The sequence below is a fragment of the Neoarius graeffei genome, chromosome 5, assembly GCF_027579695.1.
Source record: "Neoarius graeffei isolate fNeoGra1 chromosome 5, fNeoGra1.pri, whole genome shotgun sequence".
Classification (NCBI taxonomy): Eukaryota; Metazoa; Chordata; class Actinopteri; order Siluriformes; family Ariidae; genus Neoarius; species Neoarius graeffei.
The window spans coordinates 98,184,761-98,209,779 of NC_083573.1; the positions used below are offsets into that span (position 1 = coordinate 98,184,761).

The 25,019-nt window shown below is 40.2% G+C and overlaps 1 protein-coding gene across 1 annotated transcript; it reads right to left on the reverse strand.

The window, feature by feature from the left end:
• Nucleotides 1–6,769: 6,769 nt before the first annotated feature.
• Nucleotides 6,770–20,685, reverse strand: LOC132886175 (patched domain-containing protein 3-like). Its single transcript, XM_060920741.1, has 4 exons — nucleotides 19,969–20,685; nucleotides 16,910–17,031; nucleotides 15,223–15,368; nucleotides 6,770–8,430 (listed from the first exon to the last, which is right to left on the reverse strand). Exons 1-4 carry the CDS (start codon nucleotides 20,683–20,685, stop codon nucleotides 6,770–6,772), a joined length of 2,646 nt encoding a protein of 881 aa, XP_060776724.1.
• Nucleotides 20,686–25,019: the final 4,334 nt, after the last annotated feature.

Genomic DNA, 25,019 nt, shown 5'->3' on the forward strand with positions numbered 1-25,019 from the left:
TGCCAAGGCCAAGGTATCTTAATTTCCTGTTCGTGATTATGATTGACTACAGCTGGTAGAGTCTCTGTGTCTTCATAAAAAGGGTTTGTTTACATCACTCATTGGATTGACCAACACAGTAAAATGGGAATGTCCAAGGAGCTCAGTGCTGATCTGAGAAAGAGGATCACAGATATACACAACTCCGGAATGTATCTTGGAGCCATTTCGAAACAACTGCAAATTCCAAGATCAGTTCAAACAATTGTATCCAAGTTATTGTGAGGTGTAGTCACTTTGGCAAGCCACTTTGCTTCAAGACAACCCAAACTGTCACCCTCAGCTGAAAGGAAATTGGTTTGGATGGTCAGGAACAAACTGGGAACCACCATGGCACAGCCCTGCCATGAACTGGAAGCTGATGGATTACTGTCTACAGTTCAGTGAGTTTTACATCACCATGGACTAAGAGGCTGTGATCTAAGAAATAATCCCCGCTCCAAAATTCACACCTTCAAGCTTAACTAAAGTTTGAAGCTGACCACACGGACAAAGAAAAAGCCTTCTGGAGGAAAGCTGTATGGTCAGATGAGACAAAGATTGAGTTGTTTGGCCACAATGACCACCATGTACAGAGGGACACTGGACCAGCTGGTGGTGGTGGTAGGATCACCATGCTCTGGGGCTGTTTTGCTGCCAGTGGAATTGGTTCATTGCACAAAGTGGATAGAATAATGAAGAAAGAGGACTACCTCAGTCCTCCTCAGCATAAACCATCAGAAACTTGATCATGACTTGGGACTTGGGAGTTATAACAGGGCAATGAACCCAAACACGCATCAGAGCTGGTTGTGGAGGATAAAGCAGGCTAACATTAAGCTTAAAACAAGTCCTGACTTCAACCCTATTGAAAATATATGGACCGTGCTTATAAGTTGAGTCCATGCCAAGAAAAAAAATGTAATTGAACTCTACCAATTCTACCATGAAGAGTCGTGAAATATCCAACCAGAATTCTGCCAGAAGTTTGTTCATGGTAAACAAAAATGTTTGATCAAGGTGAATCTTGCGAAGAGATATTTTACCCAAATATTAGGTGTGCTGTTTGTATATTTTTGACCCTGTATGTATATTTTTGACCCTGTGTTGATTTCAGAAAACCCAAAGAAAATGAAAACTTATGCACCTAATTTTGGTGTTTTTTGTTTTTTATTAAAGATGTATGCTGTACATTCTGCCACAGAAAAAGAACAGTTCAAAGAAATGACTGAAAGCCCAAATACTGTCATGAAATTCATATCCAAGATGACATTCATGTCACTGTATGTAAACTTCTGACCACAGCTGTATATTTTATTATGAGATATTCTCATCATATTCTGATTTTCTTTTATATAAATGTTTTATTAACTGATTTTGCAAGTGCAATATTTATATGAAGATCAAAAGTCAAAGTCCCTCTCACACCAGAATCTGGTCTTCCCAGGTAGTCTCTTGTCCCAGTACTAACCAGTTCTTTAAGGCATATGGATGCGGCACCGATCTCCGTTTCCATAGTCCTCGGCCTCTCGCCTATACAGCTCGGGTTACAGTGGGGAGCTAGTCCTCTGGTAACCGCTAGAGTTTGACTCCCCACTCACATCTGCATTGCAGCCTGCCTTACCAGACAGTAGTAGGTACCATTTTTATTATGGTCTTTGGTATGACCCAACCGCGAGTAGAACTCACGATCTCCCAGTTGAGAGGCGGACACGCTAACCACTACTAGGCCAAGGCCAGTTTGTGGTTTTATACAAAGATAAAGATAAATTATTAAGACAAGAAGCAATATAAACTTGTTTTGCTTTAGATATTGTATGGGTTTTTTTCGGAATGTTTTGTAATTTAGCTACTTATTAATGTCTGTAATGCACATTTCATCATATTTAAATGTTAATCTGTACAAAATAAGTAATAAATTATTATTATTATTATTATTATTATTATTATTATTATTATAAATCACGATACAAATTTATGACAATTCAAATAGATTAAATTTTTTTAAAAGAATCGTGATTATTATCAGGCTGCGTCATGTAATCTCTTATGCCTCGGTCACAACCGGCCGTACGTGCTCCTACGGCCGGTCTACGTGCAAAAAATGCAAGAAACGCATGGAGGGCGCACGTGTGACGTGCTGATTTTCGAGCCGTAGACTGGCCGCAGAGGTTCTTTGTCATGTCAAAAAAACTCTATGTGCGCTTACGTTTTTTTCAGGTTGCAAGACAATCTTACGGCCAACGTGCGTCTTTCTGCATGAACAAAAAAAATGCAGCGATTTGGGAAACGCCAAAAATTGCACAGCCAAAAAATTGTACGTCCGGTTGTGACCTAGGCTTTAGTTTTTCCTTGCTGTAATTGGGCTGTTTAGACAGCAGAGGGTGCAATAATGTACAGTAGCGGGAATACATGTGACTTCACTGTAGGTGGAAGGATCACAGCTCTAATGCTGTGAAAACACACAAAAACAGCCATGTGTCTGAAATCACTCACTACTCACTATATATAGTGGACTATATAGCCTAGTGAGGTCGCCATTTTGTAGTGCTGTCCGAATGTATAGTGAGAAATATCACACCCTATATAGTGCACTCATAGTATCCCACAATGCATTGTGTTGGAGTGAATGGACAGAGGAAGAAACATATTATAAATGGGCATTCAAGTCCAATTAAAACTAGTAAGAGAATAGAAAAAAGCTAAAATAGAATAAGAGATAAAATACAAGAATAAAAGTTAGAGTGCAGAGCGAGGAATTAATCAAAAGCCTCAAATTTGATTTAATAAAAGGCAGCAGTGAAAAAGAAAGAAAGGATTCAGCCTTGATTTAAAAGAACTGAAAGATGCAGCAGACACAAAGTATTTTGTATTTATTAATGTGGGAAATACGCTTAGTATAATATGGATTCATCACAAAAATACATGCACGGAGGAGTAGTGTCCGAAAGTGGTGTTTGTTTGGTTGTTGTTGTTTTTTTTTTTCATTTTACCAATGAGTTCACAATATAGTCCTCGATATAGTAATTCCCAATATAGTGAGTAGGGAGTAGTGAACGAGTGAGTGATTTCAGACACAGCCCAGATCTACAATGGGAAAGAGGTGATGTGTAATTGTACAAATAGATTTAACAAGAAATCAGAGCTCGCTCTTTCTCTTTTTCTTTACAGACTGCTGAAAGAAAGAAAAGAGAATCAAATGGAGGCGGAAGACATGCTCATAAAAGTTTATTAAGAAAATGTCTCGTTGTTATTAACTTTTTCATTTGGAATAAAAGGAATATTTCATTACTGGGATATTGTATTTTACTCCAACCTTTACAAATATGTCAATAATTATTGCTGGTTATTCAGAAAATGGAACTTTTTTCTGTAATTGAACAAGCAGAATATTTAAGTTAATAAGGAATAGTGAAATCAATGTTACTGCTTTTTTTTAGTAATAAAATTTTCTTTTTTTTTTCAAAAAATATCAGGGGAAAATCGAATCATGAACCCAGTATCGATATTGAGAATGAAATTGAATCATGAATTGGGTGAACTGTGATAAGCATATATCACATAGTTTATCTTGTACAGATCTAAATTGTCTAACATCTAACATGTCTCGTGATCGATGGATTGACATATCATAAAGCCAGCTTATATCACATATCTTTATTTATTTATATTGCTCCTACCCAACTGCACTCTATCAACATGGGTAAATGTGCAATTTTCACACCTAGCTGCAATACATTCACTTATCACTGAGCAATAACCCACTGACACCCTAGGTTACATCCTAGGTACACAGAATTACATTTTTTAAGTAGTTCTTGTATAGATATCTTTATCATTTTTATTGACTGATCTATCTATCTACAGTGCCTTGCAAAAGTATTCATACCCCTTGAACTTTTTCACATTTTTCCACCTTACAACCACAAACTTAAAAGTTTTTTATTGAGATTTTATGTGATAGACCAACACAGAGTAGCACATAATTGTGAAGTGAAACAAAAATGATAAATAGTCTTCAAAATTTTAAACAAATAAAAATCTGAAAAATGTGGTGTGCATTAGTATTCAGCCCCCTGTACTCTGATACCTCTAAATACTATCCAGTGCAATCAATTGCCTTCAGAAGTCATCTAATTAGTTAATAGAGTCCTACTGTGTGTAATTTATTCTCAGCATAAATACACTTGTTCTGTGAAGGCCTCAGTGGTTTGTTAGAGAACACTGAAGAACAAACAGCATCATGAAGACCAAAGAACTCACCAGACAGGGCAGGGATAAAGTTCTGGAGAAGTTTAAAGCAGGGTTAGGTTATAAAAAAAAATATCCCAAGCTCTGAACATCTCAAGAAGCACTGTTCAATCCATCATTCAAAAATGGAAAAAGTATGGCACAACTGCAAACCTACCAAGACATGGCCGTCCACCTAAACTGACAGAGAGAGCAAGGAGAGCACTGGTCAGAGAAGCAGCCAAGAGGCCCATGATCACTCTGGAGGAGCTGCAGAAATCCACAGCTCAGGTGGGAGAATCTGTTCACAGGACAACTATAAGTCGTACGCTCCACAAATCTGGCCTTTTTGGAAGAGTGGCAAGAAGAAAGACATTGTTGAAAGACAGGCATAAGAAGTCCTGTTTGCAGTTTGACAGAAGCCATGTAGGGGACACAGCAAACATGTGGAAGAAGGTGCTTTGGTCAGATGAGACCAAAGTTGAACTTTTTGGCCTAAATGCAAAGTGTGGCGGAAAACTAACACTGCTCATCACCCTGCACACACCATCCCCACTGTGAAACATGGTGGTGGCAGCATCATGCTATGGGGATGCTTTTCTTCAGCAGGGACAGGGAAGCTGGTCAGAGTTGATGGGAAGATGGATGGAGCTAAATACAGGGCAATCCTGGAAGAAAACCTGTTGGAGGCTGCAAAAGACTTGAGACTGGGAAGGAGATTCACCTTCCAGCAAGACAATGAGCCTAAACATACAGCCAGAGCTACAATGGAATGGTTTAGATCAAAGAATATTCATGTGTTAGAATGGCCCAGTCAAAGTCCAGACCTAAATCCCATTGAGCATCTGTGGCAAGACTTGAAAATTGCTGTTCACAGACGCTCTCCATCCAATCTGGCTGAGCTTGAGCTATTTTGCAAAGAAGAATGGGCAAACATTTCAGTGTCTAGATGTGCAAAGCTGGTAGAGACATACTGTACCACAAAAGACTTGCAGCTGTAATTGCAGCAAAAGGTGGCTCTACAAAGTATTGACGCAGGGGGGCTGAATACTAATGCACATCACATTTTTCTGATTTTTATTTGTTTAAAATTTTGAAGACCATTTATCATTTTCGTTTCACTTCACAATTATGTGCTACTCTGTGTTGGTCTATCACATAAAATCTCAATAAAAAACTTTTAAGTTCGTGGTTGTAAGGTGGAAAAATGTGAAAAAGTTCAAGGGGTATGAATACTTTTGCAAGGCACTCTATCTATCTATCTATCTATCTATCTATCTATCTATCTATCTATCTATCTATCTATCTTGTACAGATTTGTTTATCTTTTTGCTTGAATGTTTATCTTATACAGATCTAACTTTTTTTCCCTTAATACTAAGAGTTTACACTACCGTTCAAAAGTTTGGGTTCACTTTGAAATGTCCTTATTTTTGAAGATGAAGATCACTTTAAACTAATCAGAAATCCACTCTATACATTGCTAATGTGGTAAATGACTATTCTAGCTGCAAATGTCTGGTTTTTGGTGCAATATCTCCATACGTATATAGAGGCCCATTTCCAGCAACTCTCACTCCAGTGTTCTAATGGTACAATGTGTTTGCTCATTGCCTCAGAAGGCTAATGGATGATTAGAAAACCCTTGTACAATCATGTTAGCACAGCTGTAAACAGTTGAGCTCTTTAGAGAAGCTATAAAACTGACCTTCCTTTGAGCAGATTGAGTTTCTGGAGCATCACATTTGTGGGGTCGATTAAATGCTCAAAATGGCCAGAAAAATGTCTTGACTATATTTTCTATTCATTTTACAACTTATGGTGGTAAATAAAAGTGTGACTTTTCATGGAAAACACAAAATTGTCTGGGTGACCCCAAACTTTTGAACGGTAGTGTATATGAATGCACCGACTGAATTGCTTGCTTCAATTTCACTGTACTGTACAGTGCAGTGACAATAAAGGAATCTTGAATCTTGAAGCTTATATGTCAGTGTTTCTTCAGTGTTAAAGGTAAGTAGGTTTGTTGTTGTGAGGAGCAGTATGGTTTTTCGGGGGGGGTGTTTATTTGTTTATTTGTATGTTTATTATGAATGAATCTGGACATCAGAATAGACTTGCTTAAGGGTTAGTCATGGTTCATTTCATTTATTTGCATAAATCAGATTTACATTTTCATTTCACAGCTTAACAGAAAAACAGTTTAATAACTAATACAGCAATCAGTGTTAGCTATGTAGCAGTGTAGCTTAGCAAAAGTATACTTTAGCTGATTTAAAGTACCTCGAAGTGCGTTTTCTATGCTAATCCACAATCTGATTGCTCAAATAAATGTAACAATTTACATGCTATTGGATTCATTTGGGTTAAGTAAATAGTTTTGCTATTGTAGCAACAATACTAACCAACATTAGCTATATTATAAATATCATCTACATACAGTATGTACAATAACGATTCTAGAACTAATGGAAGTGTAGTGTAGTGCTGAAATAAAGTGAATACATTTCTGTTTTGATTGTTACGGACAGTCAGGGTTCGTTGTTCCTTCTGGCCATTGGTTAGAATTTTGAGTGGTGTATGTGTTTATCTGTCCTGTCCTTGTACTTTGTCTCGAGTGTTCCTTGTTGCACGTGTTGGGATTGTCATGACGTTTGTTCGAACTGCAGGAAAACAACGTGAGGAAAACCGGGATGAAGACAATGCCATGCATCAAACCAAACACCATGACAAGAAACATGATTTTAAAGAAGGTTCGAAAGATGTGGTTCTTGGAGCCTGCTAACACCAAGACGCCTATTATGGTGGACAAAGCGCCTTGCAGTATAGGATACCCCAAACAAAACAAGGCATCGACAGCTCGCTCGTTGGCAGTTGGTTTCTTGCTCGAGACAAAGGAGTAGGAAATATGGGCTGAAAAGTCAACAGTGAAACCAATACACACGACCAGAATGATCATGGAAATGGAGTCGAGATTGACTTTCCATAACGCCATGAAGCCCGCGACCCCAGTGATGACTGAGCCGATGGAGAACGTGACCCAGAGAGAGCAAAGAGGATTGGGGATCAAGACAAGTGAGATGATCAGCATGACCGCTGCAGTGACGCCTACGTTCTGAATAGTGCTGCTCACGATTACGGTGTACTGGTCTAAGTAGATGAACATGGGATGAAACACCAGTAGTTTTGTCGTTCTACAGTATTCAGCTGTACTTTTAAGCTTGCTAAACATCGTTATCTCCATACTAGCATTGGTGATGTTTATGGTCTGCACAAAAAACCGAGAGGCAACGATTGTCTCATTTATGATGCTCACATCTTGCTCAAACTCATGGATTAAGTTAAAGAATGTTGGCAGATTGGTTTTAAAAACGGTCTCGTTGTTTACATCTTCTCCGGTGTCTTCGTTAAACTTCACATAAGAGTCAAGCCAAGAGGTATACAGATCCTTGTCGATAAAATCGAGCTTGTTGAACTCTTCCATGCAGCGGCTAAGCTCATATCGTCTGAACATATCCCAGTATGGAAACTCCTCAGTCACTACCACCATGACATTTGGACCATAACTGGAAAAGTACTTGTTCTCATCATCATAAAAGTCGATGACGTAGGAGTCGTCTGCTGCTAGATGTTTCATTTCGATCCCCTGTTGTAAAAGCAGGCAACCGTAAATCCCAGCAGCAAGATACCCAAGATAGAGGAATATCACACACACCTTGGTTGGCGTCTTGGTAAGAATGGGGCCGTAGTACGTTTTGAAGAAATGATTAATTGGCTGCTCTTTTTCAGTACCAGTCTGACGGTCAAAGTCTCCTCCTGTGCAGCAAAGGGCGTAGGCCTTGGATTTACCCTCTGGCTTCTCAAGCGGGATCTTCAAACATGTCAGCCAGTGTCGGTTCCCGCCTTCTCGCCTCCCATTGAGGGCCAGAAAGGCTCCAAAGAAGGTGATGTTGTACAGGAAGCAGAATAAAATGGCTGTGCTGGTGTACAGGCAGAAGATCTGGACTGATAAGAATTCGCTCGTGAGGCCGATGTAGAAGCCCAACACGTTGGTGAGCGTCGTGATGGTAATGGACATGGCGGCTTCTTTGTAAGTGTCAGCCATTCGCTTCGCCACACTGTCTCGGACGTTGGTCTGCTGCCAGTTGGCCAGCATGATGAACATATCATCAACGCCAATGCCTGAGAGGCAGAAATGGTTCAAAACGTTAAACAAATATGGTTTGAGGACAGCTCATTAAAAAAAAACATCTGGAGAATGATTGATCTAGTTTGGACATTTCCACTACTCAAGCAGTCACTAATTTTTGTTCAATTAATCAATCAGCTTACATCATTTACATCTTTTATCTTCAACATTATGAAAAAGATTTTTATCAGTTGAGACATTACATTATTTTAATGTAATTTTTTTAACAATAGACATCACAACCAGTCTTTTGTCAGCTGACTGTTGATATATGTGGAGTCCTCTAATTAAATGTACATAATTGTGACATTAATGACATTTAGCAGATGCTCTATCAAGAGTGACATAAATGTACCCAGAGCAGCCTGGGGTTAGGTGTCTTGCTCAAGAGCACTTCAGCTATTCCTGCTAGTTCAGGGAATTGAACTGGCAACCTTTTGGTCCCAAAGCTACTTCTCTAACCATTAAACCATGGCTTCCCCTGAGACAAAGTGCTACGCTTTTGATGTATTTTATTTAAAATAATTAATTTATTGCTTAAACAAGAAAATACAATGTACTGTTAAAAAAGTGTGTCAGGAAACACACTTTCCAGGGATATACTACCGTTCAAAAGTTTGGGGTCACCCAGACAATTTTGTGTTTTCCATGAAAAGTCACACTTTTATTTACCACCATAAGTTGTAAAATGAATAGAAAATATAGTCAAGACATTTTTCTGGCCATTTTGAGCATTTAATCGACCCCACAAATGTGATGCTCCAGAAACTCAATCTGCTCAAAGGAAGGTCAGTTTTATAGCTTCTCTAAAGAGCTCAACTGTTTTCAGCTGTGCTAACATGATTGTACAAGGGTTTTCTAATCATCCATTAGCCTTCTGAGGCAATGAGCAAACACATTGTACCATTAGAACACTGGAGTGAGAGTTGCTGGAAATGGGCCTCTATACACCTATGGAGATATTGCACCAAAAACCAGACATTTGCAGCTAGAATAGTCATTTACCACATTAGCAATGTATAGAGTGGATTTCTGATTAGTTTAAAGTGATCTTCATTGAAAAGAACAGTGCTTTTCTTTCAAAAATAAGGACATTTCAAAGTGACCCCAAACTTTTGAACGGTAGTGTATACATTATCACATGATGTGATTTTCAAGTGGGAGGAGCTTAAGGATTCAAATAATGCAGTAATGGACAACGAGTGACATTTTTTGGCTGAGTTTTACTTTTTTATTATTATTATTATGACAGCGTAAATCAATGAACGTTATACATAGATGCAATTTATCCAAAATTCTGAAAGAAATATTGTAATGAGTGTCTCAACTAAGGCTACGTCCAGACTAAGGGCCCAGTCCCACAACATCGATAACACTAACTATACCTATAACTCCAACTCTGACGATCCCTCTGCCTGAGTTTAGTTCCAGTCTGGAGCAAAAACACCACAACTATAATCCCCACTATAATATCATTTGATCCTGACACTCAGGGAAATAAACACATGCAACTCAGGAATAGTCATGGAAGTTTTTTTCCAAGTAGGAAAAAAGCACATTATTCCAGGTCATACTGTACAGCTTGGACTTCAAAACAACCCATGTACACACTCCAGTGGTTAATATAATATGGATAGATCACGGATTACGGAAATATAATAAAAAAGATACAAAATACGGAGTGGTTACGGATTTTAATATGGATGCATCAGGGAGGCTAATAATTTATGGCTGGTCACAAGCATTTCAATATATTACAGACTGGTTACTGATTTCATACGGATGATTCATCACAGATAAAAAATTAAGAAGAAGTCTAAAACAATTAAATATTTGGACTGCCAAAGTTCATAATTAAAATATCTTACCTGTATTTATATGTTTACTTTATTAATTTACTTCATGGAAAATCACATATCTGTGAATAAAAGATCCGTGCTTTGGGTTATATATTTTTTTAAATTTTTGGTGAATCTGTATTCCGTGACTTCATGATGCAACAAGGATGTACAAAGATGCCCGGGGAAAAAATAGCATGTGCTCAGACAACGTCACATAAACAATGACCTGATTGGTCAGCAGATGTTTTATCAGAACAGGTCCAGGCCTGGAAAAATCTCTCCAGAAGCAATCTCACTGATGGATAAACCCAGGCCTGGGCTATAGGGATCGTTATCGGTCTGATGTGAACACCGACCACATAAACTACAGGGGACTGATTTAGTTATATTTATCGTTATAGTTGTAGTTATAGTAAAAGCTATGTGTATTGTAGGACCAGGTTTTAAACCCTGGTAAATCTGAAAACACAGATTTTATGTAAAAAAAAAATAATAATAATAAAGTTTCTCTGTACACACCATCACTTCCGTACCAATTTCAAAATGTTGCACTTCGAGCCAAAACACTGAAACGCCTCTTTAATGTTTGTAGTTATGCCATTTCCTGTTAACTCAGTTCTGATTGCTAGCATGCTAACAGCTGTTGTTTTCAGAAGTAACAAGCTAAAGTTAGCAGCTAGTTGATGAGATATTAAAAACTGACCCAACTGAGAAGTGCGAAGGAGACAGTGAGGTTGATTTACTGCTTCAGGTTGCAAATAAATCTAAAACACAAAAAGATCTCTTGAAAACACTGATTGGGAGTCCTGTGTGAGTAAATATGGGGATATACAACAGGATTTAAATCTTAGTCGATTCATGAGTTTGATAGATCAAGCAGCACTGATTGAATTTCGCACGTCATGTTTGTTTTGGTGTCTCGCAGTGTTGGGCACGCTACTTTCAAAAAGTAATTAGTTATAGTTACTAGTTACTTTTCCCAAAAAGTAACTGAGTTAGTAACGGAGTTACTTTGTCATAAAAGTAACTAATTACCAGGGAAAGTAATTATTCCGTTACATTTTGTGTTACCCCCCCCCAAAAAAAAATCAAATTCAATTAGTGTAATCATAATAAAAGTGAATGTTAAATGTGTTTAATGACTGAAATGGACACTTAACAGAACCAATTAGTAACGTTATCTACACTATATTAATATTTTTGTGGGACAATGTGAGATAAGACATCTATCAAATTTAATATATTTTTGTAGTTATTAAAATTGTTATGTTACTAATTACTGGCCACTGACGAGGACAAACGCTTTGTTCCTCGACATAATGTGCATTGCACGTAGACATTTTTGCCTTTTATTTCAAGTAATGAAAAGTAATGGCTGTATTTCCAATGTGAAAGTGCAGTGTTGGGCTGACCGCTCACCATCGCTGTGTCTTCTGATTGAAAGTGTGCGCAGTAGTGCAGTAGGCAGAGCCTAACTACGTATGCTGTCCATATCTACTCTGATTGGCTTACTATGCCATTGTCTCGCATCTCCCCGCCCCTCACTAAAGCAGAGGAAAGAAAGGCTGAGCGAGCAGCGTGCCAGATGAGAACAGCTTTAGCCCATGTTTACATTAGACCGTATCAGCGGATCATCAGATTAACGTTTTTAAAACGATTAGTGTGCACACAGCAACACCAATACACGATTTGCATGCACACAGCAACACCAATACACTCCGCCCTGAACAGCGAGTGCCCTCTGGAGGGTGCGCACTCCGGCCTTGCGCAGCTCACAGAGCGCGCGAGTGAAGCGCACAACCACTGATTCGGGACTGAGCCGCTGTGTGTGTGATCCTAGTGCATATCACTTACCACTTGCAAGTGGAAGGATGGCAAGCCTAAAGACAATCATAACTACACAATGGGCAGTATTTGCATCAGTATTTGCAGCATTTTCATATTTTTATATTCTTTAATGAAAGGTGATACAAGGCGGAAGTCCGCGCCGTTTTTTAGCAGTCGCGTCACATGACCAACGCCAGCGAATCAGGAAGGTGGATGTCACAGTGACGTTGTCCAATGACGACGCCAGCTAGAGCTCAGCACAGCGTATCCGCGTATCTCAATGTTTACACAGCACCGGAGCTGACACGATCTAGATTGAATACGTGGACCCTGGCGGATTCCCGTTTCCCAGCGTTTCCAGGCGGTTTAATGTAAACGGACAGTGCATCCGCAAAGAAAACGAGACAGATATGGTCTAATGTAAACTTGGCCTTAATAAAGTAACGCATAGTATTTTATTGTAAGTAACGGGAACGGCGTTATAACGATGTAAAAAGTAATTAGTTAGATTACTCGTTACTAAAAAAAGTAACGCTGTTAGTGACGCCATTTATTTCTAACGCCGTTATTCCCATCACTGGTGTCTCGATATATACAAACATTCGCCAGTGTCATACCAATCATATGTCATTGTTTCTGAAACTCTTGGTTTTCCCTGTCTGTGTTACAACACAATTTCAAAGTTCTGCACCTCAGAGAGCATTTAAAGGGGTTCTGCTTAAAATCCTCTGTCAAACGACGCCTTTGGTTGTAGGACTTTGTAAGAGGAACAGACCAAAGAAACCATAAATATGGTAGATGCTAAAATGATTTGAAGAAGAATTTAAAGTGTATATAACTTGTTTAGCCGATATATACAGTCAAGCCGGAAAGTCTGCACACCCCTTTCACTTTCTCCACGTTTTATTACATTACAGACTTATTCTATAATAGATTAAGTTCATTTTTTGTCACAAAATTCTACACAAAATAGCCCATAATGACAAAGTGAAAGCAGATGTTTAGACGTTTGTGCTAATTTGTTAAAAATCAAAATGTAAAATATCATATGTACACAAGTGTGCACACCCTTTGATATGACACCCAAAAGTGAGCTGAGGTGCATTTTGTTTCCACTGATACTGCTTGAGATGTTTCTACAACTTAATTGGAGTCCACTTGTGGTAAATTCAATTGATTGGACATGACTGGGGATTGCCAACACCTTCCTATATAAGGTCCCACAGTTGGCAGTGCATGTCAGAGCAAACTCCAAGCCATGGGGTCAAAGGAATTATCTGCAGACCTCAGAAACAGGATTGTGTCAAGGCATAGATCTGGAGAAGGGTACAGAAAAATTGCTGCAGCTTTACAGGTCCCAAAGAGCACAGTGGCCACCATCATTCATAAATGGAAGAAGTTTGGAACTACCAAGAATCTTCCTAGACCTGGCCACCTGGCCAAAGTGAGTGATCAGGGAAGGCGGGCCTTGGCCAGGGAGGTAAGCAGGAACCCGAGGGTCACTCTGACAGTGCTCCAGCGTATCCTTGTGGAGATGGGAGAACCTTTCAGAAGATCAACCATCCAGGCAGCACTCCACAAATCAGACCTTTATGGTAGAGTGACCAGACAGAAGACACTCCTTAGTAAAAGGCACATGACAGCCTACTTGGAGTTTGCCAAAAGGCACCTAGAGGACTCTCAAACCATGAGAAACAAGATTCTCTGGTCTAATGAAACCAAAATTGAACGTTTTGGCCTGAATACCAAGTGTCACGTCTGGAGGAAACCAGGCACTGCTCATCATCTGGCTAATGCCATCTCTACAGTGAAGCATGGTGGTGGCAGCATTATAATGTAGGGATGTTTTTAGCAACAGGAATGGGGCGACTAGTCCTGATAGAGGGAAAGATGAATGCAGCTAAGTACACCGAGATCCTTGAAGAAAACCTGCTCCAGAGCACGCTGGACCTCAGACTGGGGCAAAGGTTTACCTTCCAACATGACAATAACCCGAAGCACACAGCCAAGAGAACAAAGGAGTGGCTTTGGAGAAAGTCTGTGAATGTCCTTGAGTGGCCCAGCCAGAGCCCAGACCTGAATCCAATTGAACATCTGTGGAAGGAGCTGAAAATGGCTGTGTACCGATGCTCTCCATCCAACCTGACAGAGCTTGCAAGGATATGCCAAGAGGAATGGGCAAAAATGTCCAGAAACAAGTGTGCCAAGCTCGTAGCTTCTTTCCCAAGACACCTTGAAGCTGTAATTGCTGCCAAAGGTGCATCAACCAAGTATTAGGCTAAGGGTGTGTACAGATATGTAACCCCTAAATAACCTATTTTTGTCAGTAAAATAAAATTGCATATTTTCTAAAAACCTGCTTTCACTTTGTCATTATGGGCTATTTTGTGTAGAATTTTGTGACAAGGGCGGCACGGTGGTGTAGTGGTTAGCGCTGTCGCCTCACAGCAAGAAGGTCCTGAGTTCGAGCCCCGGGGCCGGCGAGGGCCTTTCTGTGTGGAGTTTGCATGTTCTCCCCGTGTCCGCGTGGGTTTCCTCCGGGTGCTCCGGTTTCCCCCACAGTCCAAAGACATGCAGGTTAGGTTAACTGGTGACTCTAAATTGACCGTAGGTGTGAATGTGAGTGGTTGTCTGTGTCTATGTGTCAGCCCTGTGATGACCTGGCGACTTGTCCAGGGTGTACCCCGCCTTTCGCCCGTAGTCAGCTGGGATAGGCTCCAGCTTGCCTGCAACCCTGTAGAAGGATAAAGCGGCTAGAGATAATGAGATGAGATTTTGTGACAAAAAAATGAACTCAATCTATTGTAGAATAAGTCTGTAACGTAATAAAACGTGAAGAAGGTGAAAGGGGTGTGCAGACTTTCCGGCTTGACTGTAATTCTGATCACCAGACTTGATTGCAGGTATGATCGAGACCTTTCAAAGGTCCTTCAGTTTATCCTGAAAGAGCCCCTATAAAGTCCCCTACAACATCCAACAACATCCAACTTTCCAAATAACCCACGAGGAACCGTTTTTTGTTTTGATTTTTTTCAAATTGTTTTTTGATTTTTAAATGCAAGTACATCTTGTGTTTTTATATTTAATATTTCTGTATCAGATATCTGTATATCTTACCCAGAATTAAGAAAGGCGAGTTCGCTACAGTGATGACAAACGGCACTCCAGCATACAGCAGCAAGCCAAAACTGCTGATGACGGCCAATCCAGCAGAAAGGACTCCCACAAATGCCACCCACAGCCTGTTCCTCACGTTATCCAATCTAAAAGACAGAAGGAGAAGAGTACAAATGCTGCATTCATGCTAAGAATTCTCAAATCTCATTGGTCAGAAGATGAAGTGCTGATTATCTTTGCAGGTTTATACTGTATGAATGCACTCCTCATGCTCATTGGATTATTAGCTCATCCAGCCAACGGGTGATGAGTTTATGCCATCATGTGTTGTCTGGCATCCGTCATCGTCCACGTTTCACAAAAATCGCTTCTTCTCTCTCAAATCTTCACTGATTTTTTTTTTCTTTTTGGCAGGAAGGTAGGTCTGCCTGGGGTGCATATAGCTTCTACACAAATTTGCATAATTGCAATTAATAATGAAGATATGGAGTAATTAATCAATCCCTAATGAGCAGTTTCCACACAAATCGCTTCAATTCTTCACCGATTTTGATTCTTTCTGGCATGAAGGTAGGGGTACCTAGGGTGCATAAAACTTCTACCCAGATTTGCTTCATTACAATTATTAATTAAGTTATGGACTAATTAAGCCTTAATGAGCAGTTCAACATAAATTGTTTCTTCTCAGTCAATTCCTCGCCGTTTTGGATTCTTTCTGGTAAACAGGTCGGTATTCCTAGGGTTGATATCGCTTCTGTATATAGCTTGTCCATCCATCCATCCATCCATCCATTATCTGTAGCCACCCTGAACAGGATAAGTGGCTACAGAAGTATATAGCTTGTATATAGTGTATATAGCTTGCAACATTTATTGCGCCCATAAGATCATTCCTTCTGGGCTAGACAGGGCCAGAGTGAGCTACGCCGTCATTGACGGTCTCGTTCTTTCTATAGTAACAATTTACACACCAACTTGTCACACCAACGTGTGTTAAAGCTGGACGTGCCACATAATCCAACACTAATAATAAATACGAAAAGTGTGTTGTTATTTAAGAAAGAAAAACACAATTGTTGATATGGTGAACTTTTCTGTAAGGAGATGTTTATTTAACATTTATGGAAGGAGTCTCCAGTGTCAGCGCTTCATTACAGTCAGAGGTTAAGCTGTACGTTTGATTTCTGACATTTTCTCAGTGGAGGAGTTTATAGTTTGCAGTTTCTTTATAGCACATCAAACTGTTTTTTGTTTTTTTGTTTGGTCTTGTTACCTTTGAGAGAGAAAAACTCGAAAGCTTGCTGAAGGAACTTGTTGAAGGACTGTTTATAGCTGCTGTAACGTAAGTGAGAAGAGAATTGAACTTGTTTCAGGGTTGTTCCACATCTGTTCTGGACTAGATGAGGTGAATAGATGCCCAATTTGGAAAAGTATAATCAGACATAAATGTGTTGTTTTAACAGGCACTGTAAAAATAATAATAATAATAATAATAATAATAATAATAATAATAATAATAATAATAATAATGCTTGTTTTGCTTCTCGTGATGTTAAAGTAGGTCTGTATGTGTTTCTCGGAAGGTTCATTTTCTCCTTTCCTTTTAATTAACAGCACACACGAGTGTGTATATCATTAATATTTAGTGTAATTTGGACAGATTTTAGAACCGTTCTCAAAAACTTACCGCATACATGATATTATGGAAAACGCAATCGCAAGGACGTAGGTGATGGAGAAAAACGGGAGGCCGTCAGTCGTGTGTTTCTGCACCTCCTCCTGCCTGGACAGTGCAGTAAAGTGAGATATCTGAAAAAAAATACCAAGATAAAAACTGAGTAAATACTTTTTATTATCAGCAATTTTTATGTAAACAAGCCAGATATTACTAAGATTGCCTACTCAAACCCTGTCCTTCTCAAATCTGTGCGCTTGAAAGTTTTACTGCTTATTACACTTTATTAGATACACCCATACATCCACCTGCTGTTTTGTGCAGTTCTTGAATCAGCCGATCCCTTAATGTATAAAATCATGCAGATACACATCAAGCGCTTCAGATAATTAATGTTCACAATGTTTAAACATCAGAATGGGAAAAATTGTGATCCCAATTTTTTGTGTGACTTTCTTTCACTGTGGTATGGGTGTTGGTTTGAGCCAGATGGACTGATTTTTTTGAGTATTTCAGAAACTGAAATACTGAAACTGGGGTTTTCACACACAACAGTCTCCATACACAGAATGGTGCGAAAAACAAAAAACATAAAGTGAGTGAGTGACACTTCTGTGGGTGGAAAAAACAAACGCCTTGTTGATAAGAGAGGTCAGAGATCAGAAAATGGACAGATTGGGTTGGGGTTTTTTTGCCAGGAAGGATATAGTAACTCAGATAATCACTCTTTACAACCGTGGTGAGCAGAAAAGCATCTCACCATGCGACAGCAGAACAGAAGAACACATTGGGTTCCAGTCCTGCAGCCAAGAACAGGAGTCTTAGAATCAACAAGAAGTTCCTATTAAGGTGGCTGGGGAGTATATACTGTATAGTAGTGAGGAATTAATCATGGCAGGGCATGCTGTTAGAGGAAAATAATCAACAACAGGGTGGTATGATGAAGCTGGATTGCTGTTATCAACCCTGTAGAACATCTTTTCATACCACAGCAATTTGACCTATACTTTTTATCCATTTATAGTTACATCTAATGTTACCGAACAAGTTCCTGTAATCACTTCTGCTAATACAGCTTAAAAGTTGTTCTCTCATTCACATGGTGTATGGGGGAAGCCAGGGGTGCATGGTTAGAGAAGCAGCTTTGGGAACAAAAGGTTGCTGGTTTGATTCCCTGAACCAACAAGCATGGCTGAAGTGCCCTTGAGTAAGGCCCCTAACTGCTGCTCTGGGTATGTTGTTCTGGATAATAGCTTTTGCTATGCTCAAATTTGAGCATATTTGCAGATATTGCATATATGCAAATATGCTCAAATAGTACAAATTTCAACCCGTGCGTGGCAGTGGTTAGAATAGTCATCTCGTCTCATCATCTCTAGCCGCTTTATCCTGTTTTACAGGGTCGCAGGCAAGGTGGCGCCTATCCCAGCTGACTACGGGCGAAAGGCGGGGTACACCCTGGACAAGTCGCCAGGTAATCACAGGGCTGACACATAGACACAGACAACCATTCACACTCACACCTACGGTCAATTTAGAGTCACCAGTTAACCTAACCTGCATGTCTTTGGACTGTGGGGGAAACCGGAGCACCCGGAGGAAACCCACGCGGACACGGGGAGAACATGCAAACTCCGCACAGAAAGGCCCTCGCCGGCCATGGGGCTCGAACCCGGACCTTCTTGCTGTGAGGCGACAGCGCTAACCACTACACCACCATGCTGCCTGAAGACTATTCTGTGCCGGAAAATAAAAATGTACAAATCACTGACTTTGGAGACTCTTTCACACACACATCACATCACATTATCTCTAGCCACTTTATCCTTCTACAGGGTCGCAGGCAAGCTGGAGCCTATCCCAGCTGACTACGGGCGAAAGGCGGGGTACACCCTGGACAAGTCGCCAGGTCATCACAGGGCTGACACATAGACACAGACAACCATTCACACTCACACCTACGGTCAATTTAGAGTCACCAGTTAACCTAACCTGCATGTCTTTGGACTGTGGGGGAAACCGGAGCACCCGGAGGAAACCCACGCGGACACGGGGAGAACATGCAAACTCCGCACAGAAAGGCCCTCGCCGGCCCCGGGGCTCGAACCCAGGACCTTCTTGCTGTGAGGCGACAGCGCTAACCACTACACCACCGTGCCGCCCGAGACTCTTTCCATAAATGTTAAATAAACAGTAAACATCTCCTTACAGAAAATGTCACTGTTTCAACGGTTATGTGCTTTTCTTTTTTTTGTACGTCAACCATCCAAGGTTTGTACATTTCCCTATGAATGAGCTGTTACTATGGAAACAATAATGTATTAGAATGAGAGTGTTTATATAAACATCTGTTATAGAAAATGAGTCCGTCAGTGACGGTGTAGCTCACTCCAGCCCTGTCTAGTCCAGAAGGAACGAAAGTGGGCCACCTTATGGGCGCAATAAATGTTGCAAGCTATATACACTGTATACAAGCTATATATAGAAGCTATATCCACCCTAGGAATACTGACCTATTTACCAGAAGAAGAAGAAGTGAGAAGAAGTGATTTTTGTTGAACTGCTCATTAAGGCTTAATTAGTCCATAACTTAATTAATAATTGTAATGAAGCAAATCTGGGTAGAAGTTATATGCACCCTAGGTGCCCCTACCTTCATGCCAGAAAGAATCAAAATCGGTGAAGAATTGAGGGAGAAGAAGAGATTTATGTGGAAACTGCTCATTAGGGATTGATTAATTACTCCATATCTTCATTATTAATTGCAATTATGCAAATTTGTGTAGAAACTATATGCACCCCAGGCAGACCTACCTTCCTGCCAAAAAGAAAAAAAATCACTAAAGAATTGAGAGAGAAATTATTATTTTCGTGAAATGTGGACGATGATGGACGACGGACAACACATGATGGGATAAGATCATCACCTGTCTTGCTAGATGAGCTAATTAATCAACATCTGGTTAATCATGATTAGGAAACTCAGCATCTCTGTGGTATAACATAACATTTATTGGTTTTGATAAGAAGATAATGAATTGTTTTGTCTGTCAGCATCGTCTAGATCATACCTTAACTTCCTTGCTGTTTGGTTCAGCATGAAGAACTTGATGGAATTCTTTCAGCCAGTTGTTTACACCAGAGACATTTTTTAGAAAATAGAACAGTCTGATTGCTTGGACATTCTGAATTGTATTTCCAGATGTTTTCACACCACCAAGTTCAGAGCCAAGAAAGATGGATTTGCTTTTGAAAGTGTACATTGGAAATGTGATATCCATCTGTTCGAGTTTGTCTGTGTTATTTTCAGAGATGTCTATGATGGCATTGTTGACACACTGTCCATCCAAGGTGGCGCACAGATCCTTGAAGCCGAGTTGCCTCTGTCCAACCTTCACTGAAATACTGGTCACTTTTTTATTGATACGAATGACTTCTTCGAATGCACTCTTTTTAAGGATGTTGCCCCCATTTTCAGTAGACAGGATTGTTATAGCGTACTTTCCTTCAGTGAGGAGTCTTTGGCTTGAGAAAATGGAGTCATTACTTGGGAAATGCTTCATCACAAAACGCCTGGCTTCCTTTGATAAGCCATCGATAGGTGTGAACTGGTTCTCTATGTCATTATCCTCGAGCTCAGCCAGAAAAAACAGACCTCCTCCGCATGCCAAGGTCAGGAGAAAAGGAATGATGAAGAACCACTCAGGAGAACATCCCACTATATGCCCAAGTTTCTCAAATAACCTGGAGAAAGGCTTCTCAATGCAGTCAGTTCGACAGGCCGGCATGATGCTCTGAGAGGAATAAAGACGTTAAACAGTATCAAGGGATCTGTTTGGAAATTAATTCTGGATGGCAAGTGATGCTTTATATAGGCTTTATCTGTGTCCTGATTGGTTCATGACCCAGCCTCTTTTAGAAGAGAGAACCAACACGGAAATTAAGTACCAAATAAAACAATATACCACTCAGGGTTTTTCCCCACTCTGTAGTTCCTCCAGTACTCTTAGGTCCTGTTATAAAAATGGTCTAAAGGTCTAACCCAGGAATTCCCAAACTAGCACTGATGCCCCATGGGGTCATATGATCATATAGTTAAGTTTGAATCACCTCTTCCATTTTATTTATTTCTATGAACCTGCTCTTTTAGACTATTTTAATCACCCAGACTCACGTTCAGCAAAACAACAGTCCGATTTCTCTGTCCAACCTGCTACCTAGACAGTTCCTTAGTAAAACCAAATGAGAGACACATTGGAATCACATAAATTGAACTCAGTAACATTCAGAAATAATTACTGGATTTGAAATCACAGATCCTAAACTCTCTACATGGAATTGTAGTTATCATTAAACAATGAAGGTTAATTTTAAACTATATGACTTCTTAGTCTTTTATGTGTTGGGTATTAACAATGTAGCAATGTTAATCTAATTGATAAGGTTCAGCTCATTTAAGTGAATTATTTCCAACTTAGGTTACATACTGTAGGGGTATGAACTATTTCAACACACCGTCTGTCATACAAGTATTACAGTGGTGCTTGAAAGTTTGTGAACTCTTTAGAATTTTCTATATTTCTGCATAAATATGGCCTAAAACATCATCGGATTTTCACACAAGTCATAAAAGTAGATAAAGAGAACCCAGTTAAACAAATGAGACAAAAATATTATACTTGGTCATTTATTTATTGAGGAAAATGATCCAATATTACATATCTGTGAGTGACAAAAGTATGTGAACCTCTAGGATTAGCAGTTGATTTGAAGGTGAAATTAGAGTCAGGTGTTTTCAATCAATGGGATGACAATCAGGTGTGAGTGGGCACCCTGTTTTACTGAAAGAACAGGGATCTGTCAAAGTCTGATCTTCACAACACATTGTAGCAAATCCCTGATGTGGGTGGAGTACAGAAGCACGGCAGGCGGGACCTGAAGTTCTTACAAACTTTTATTTTTAAGGTGTAGCTCAAGCTTTTCAGCTGATTCACACGCACACACACATGCATTCTGGTCGGGAGCCTCTTTTCTCTGCTCTCCCCATCCTTTTATGCTCCATCCCTGTAACAAACATGCACACATTAATTGACAGCAGGTGGAATGACTTAGCCACTTACCTTCCCTGACCCTGCCCTCCATTCACAGACTGCTGCTTCGCCACGCCCCTGCTGCCACAACGTGTTTGTGGAAGTGTATCATGGCACGAACAAAGGAGATTTCTGAGGACCTCAGAAAAAGCGTTGTTGATGCTCATTAGGCTGGAAAAGGTTACAAAACCATCTCTAAAGAGTTTGGACTCCACCAATCCACAGTCACCCAGACTGTGTACAAATGGAGGAAATTCAAGACCATTGTTACCCTCCCCAGGAGTGGTCGACCAACAAAGATCACTCCAAGAGCAAGGTGTGTAATAGTCGACAAGGTCACAAAGGACCCCAGGGTAACTTCTAAGGAACTGAAGGCCTCTCTTACACTGGCTAATGTTAATGTTCATGAGTCCACCATCAGGAGAACACTGAACAACAATGGTGTGCATGGCAGGGTTGCAAGGAGAAAGCCACTGCTCTCCAAAAAGAACATTGCTGCTCGTCTGCAGTTTGCTAAAGACCACATGGCCAGAAGGCTATTGGAAAAATGTTTTATGGACGGATGAGACCAGAATAGAACTTTTTGGTTTAAATGTAAAGCGTTATGTTTGAAGAAAGGAAAACACTGCATTCCAGCATAAGAACCTTATCCCATCTGTGAAACATGGTGGTGGTAGTACCATGGTTTGGGCCTGTTTTGCTGCATCTGGGCCAGGACGGCTTGCCATCATTGATGGAGCAATGAATTCTGAATTATACCAGCGAATTCTAAAGGAAAATATCAGGACATCTGTCCATGAACTGAATCTAAAGAGAAGGTGGGTCATGCAGCAAGACAACGACCCTAAGCACACAAGTTGTTCTACCAAAGAATGGTTAAAGAAGAATAAAGTTAATGTTTTGGAACGGCCAAGTCAAAGTCCTGACCTTAATCCAATGGAAATGTTGTGGAAGGACCTGAAGCGAGCAGTTCATGTGAGGAAACCCACCAACATCCCAGAGTTGAAGCTGTTCTGTACGGAGGAATGGGCTAAAATTCCTCCAAGCCGATGTGCAGGACTGATCAACAGTTACCGCAAATGTCTAGTTGCAGTTATTGCTGCACAAGGGGGTCACACCAGATACTGAAAGCAAAGGTTCACATACTTTTGCCACTCACGGATATGTAATATTGGATCTTTTTCCTCAATAAATGTTAATGTTATAGTCATGTTGTCTGTTGTTGCCCAGATGGGGGTGGGTTCCCTTTTGAGTCTGGTTCCTCTCGAGGTTTCTTCCTCGTGTCATCTGAGGGAGTTTTTCCTTGCCACCGTCGCCACAAACGTGCTCGTTGGGGATAGATCAGGGATAAAATTAGCTCATATTTTAAGTCGTTCAAATTCTGTAAAGCTGCTTTGTGACAATGTTTATTGTTAAAAGCGCTATACAAATAAACTTGACTTGACTTGAATAAATAAATGACCAAGTATAATATTTTTGTCTCATTTGTTTAACTGGGTTCTCTTCATCTACTTTTCGGACTTGTGTGAAAATCTGATGATGTTTTAGGTCATGTTTTTTCAGAAATATAGAAAATTCTAAAGGGTTCACAAACTTTCAAGCACCACTGTATCTCTAAAAATGGTTTAAGCTTAAAACACTTTAAGAAGAGTAGACTATTGAAGTATCTTGAGTTACAGACTTAGATTAGAAATCTCACACACACACACACGCACACGCAAATGGGTCATTCGAGAATTTGGGGTACATTTCACATCTCTGAGATAAAACTTTTATTATTTTCCACAAAATAAATTTTTATTGAATCAGTTTTGAACAATAATGCAAATTATGACAAACTTTCACCAATTGCAATGCTTGATGTACATTTTAGACCCAATTTATCCATAAAACATTAAATAAACGACTCCCACCCCTCCCCCCACATTATTGGCTGTCTTTGACTCCTGATTCATCCATTCCACTACAATAAACAGGAAGTGATTCAGTCTAACTATCTGTTTTTTGGGGCTTATTTTATTAACTGTTATAAAATCAACTGCATAGAAAGTCTATTTTATGTATTGTGTGAAATTTCAGTCATAATTTTTTTCCATCCCAATGTTCTTGTCAACTCTGTTGACTGTTATAAAACCCACAAAGACTTTTAATAATACACATGACACCTGCACCGAGTGATGTCACTTCCTCTGGCAGGAAACTTCCGAAAGGCAGTGAGGTATGTTCTGTTTCTTCTCTCATTCTAAGGCCGAATCCCATTTCACCCCTTGGACCAACCCCTTAGCCCTTCCCCTCCATTTTGCGCGTTCACGTGAAGGGGTAGGGGCATCCCAATCCCAGTTAACGCGGAGGGGTAGGGGAAGGCGTAGGGCTTCTGTACCCCTCCAAACGGAGATTTTCCTGGAGCAGACTCCGAACGAAGGGGTTTGAGTGATTTCCCACAATGCCATGCGGATTTCAGCGAGATTTCATGCGGATTTCAGAAAGATGGCGGTTCCCGCGGCGAAAGATTGTCATAAATGTATTTTCTCCATTATTTACGTGTTTTAAGTTGTTATCCAGAGGAAACACGCCGCTTGATTCGCTTTCGAGCTGAGAATGAGCAGCGATTTCTGAAATCCAAGCTGCTGCTAAAAAGCTTTGGGAGTGAGTATTGTTTTCGGTTGCTTTACTGCGTATGTTTTGTTCTGTTATTCTCGCTTTTATTGTTTACATGAGTGTTCTGACACCTCATTCTGTCGGATGTGGTGCACGAAGCGCCAAAGATATCCCATTCAGTGGTGTTAGTTAACAAATCACACCCTGCCAGCAGAGATTTCTGCCTCTGGCTCTGACTGTAGCGGCTGGTCGCAGCCAATGACGCGTCGCGTTTTGCTAACGTAAACGCTGACGGAGGTACGCGATGACGTATGCGATCGTTGAAGGGCTATCCCAATACGTAAGGGTTGAATTTCAAGCCCTATCCCTTGTAGCTCAGTTTCAAGGGGAAGGGCCAAGGGGAAGGCGGAGGGGAAGGGGGAGGGGGAGGGGTA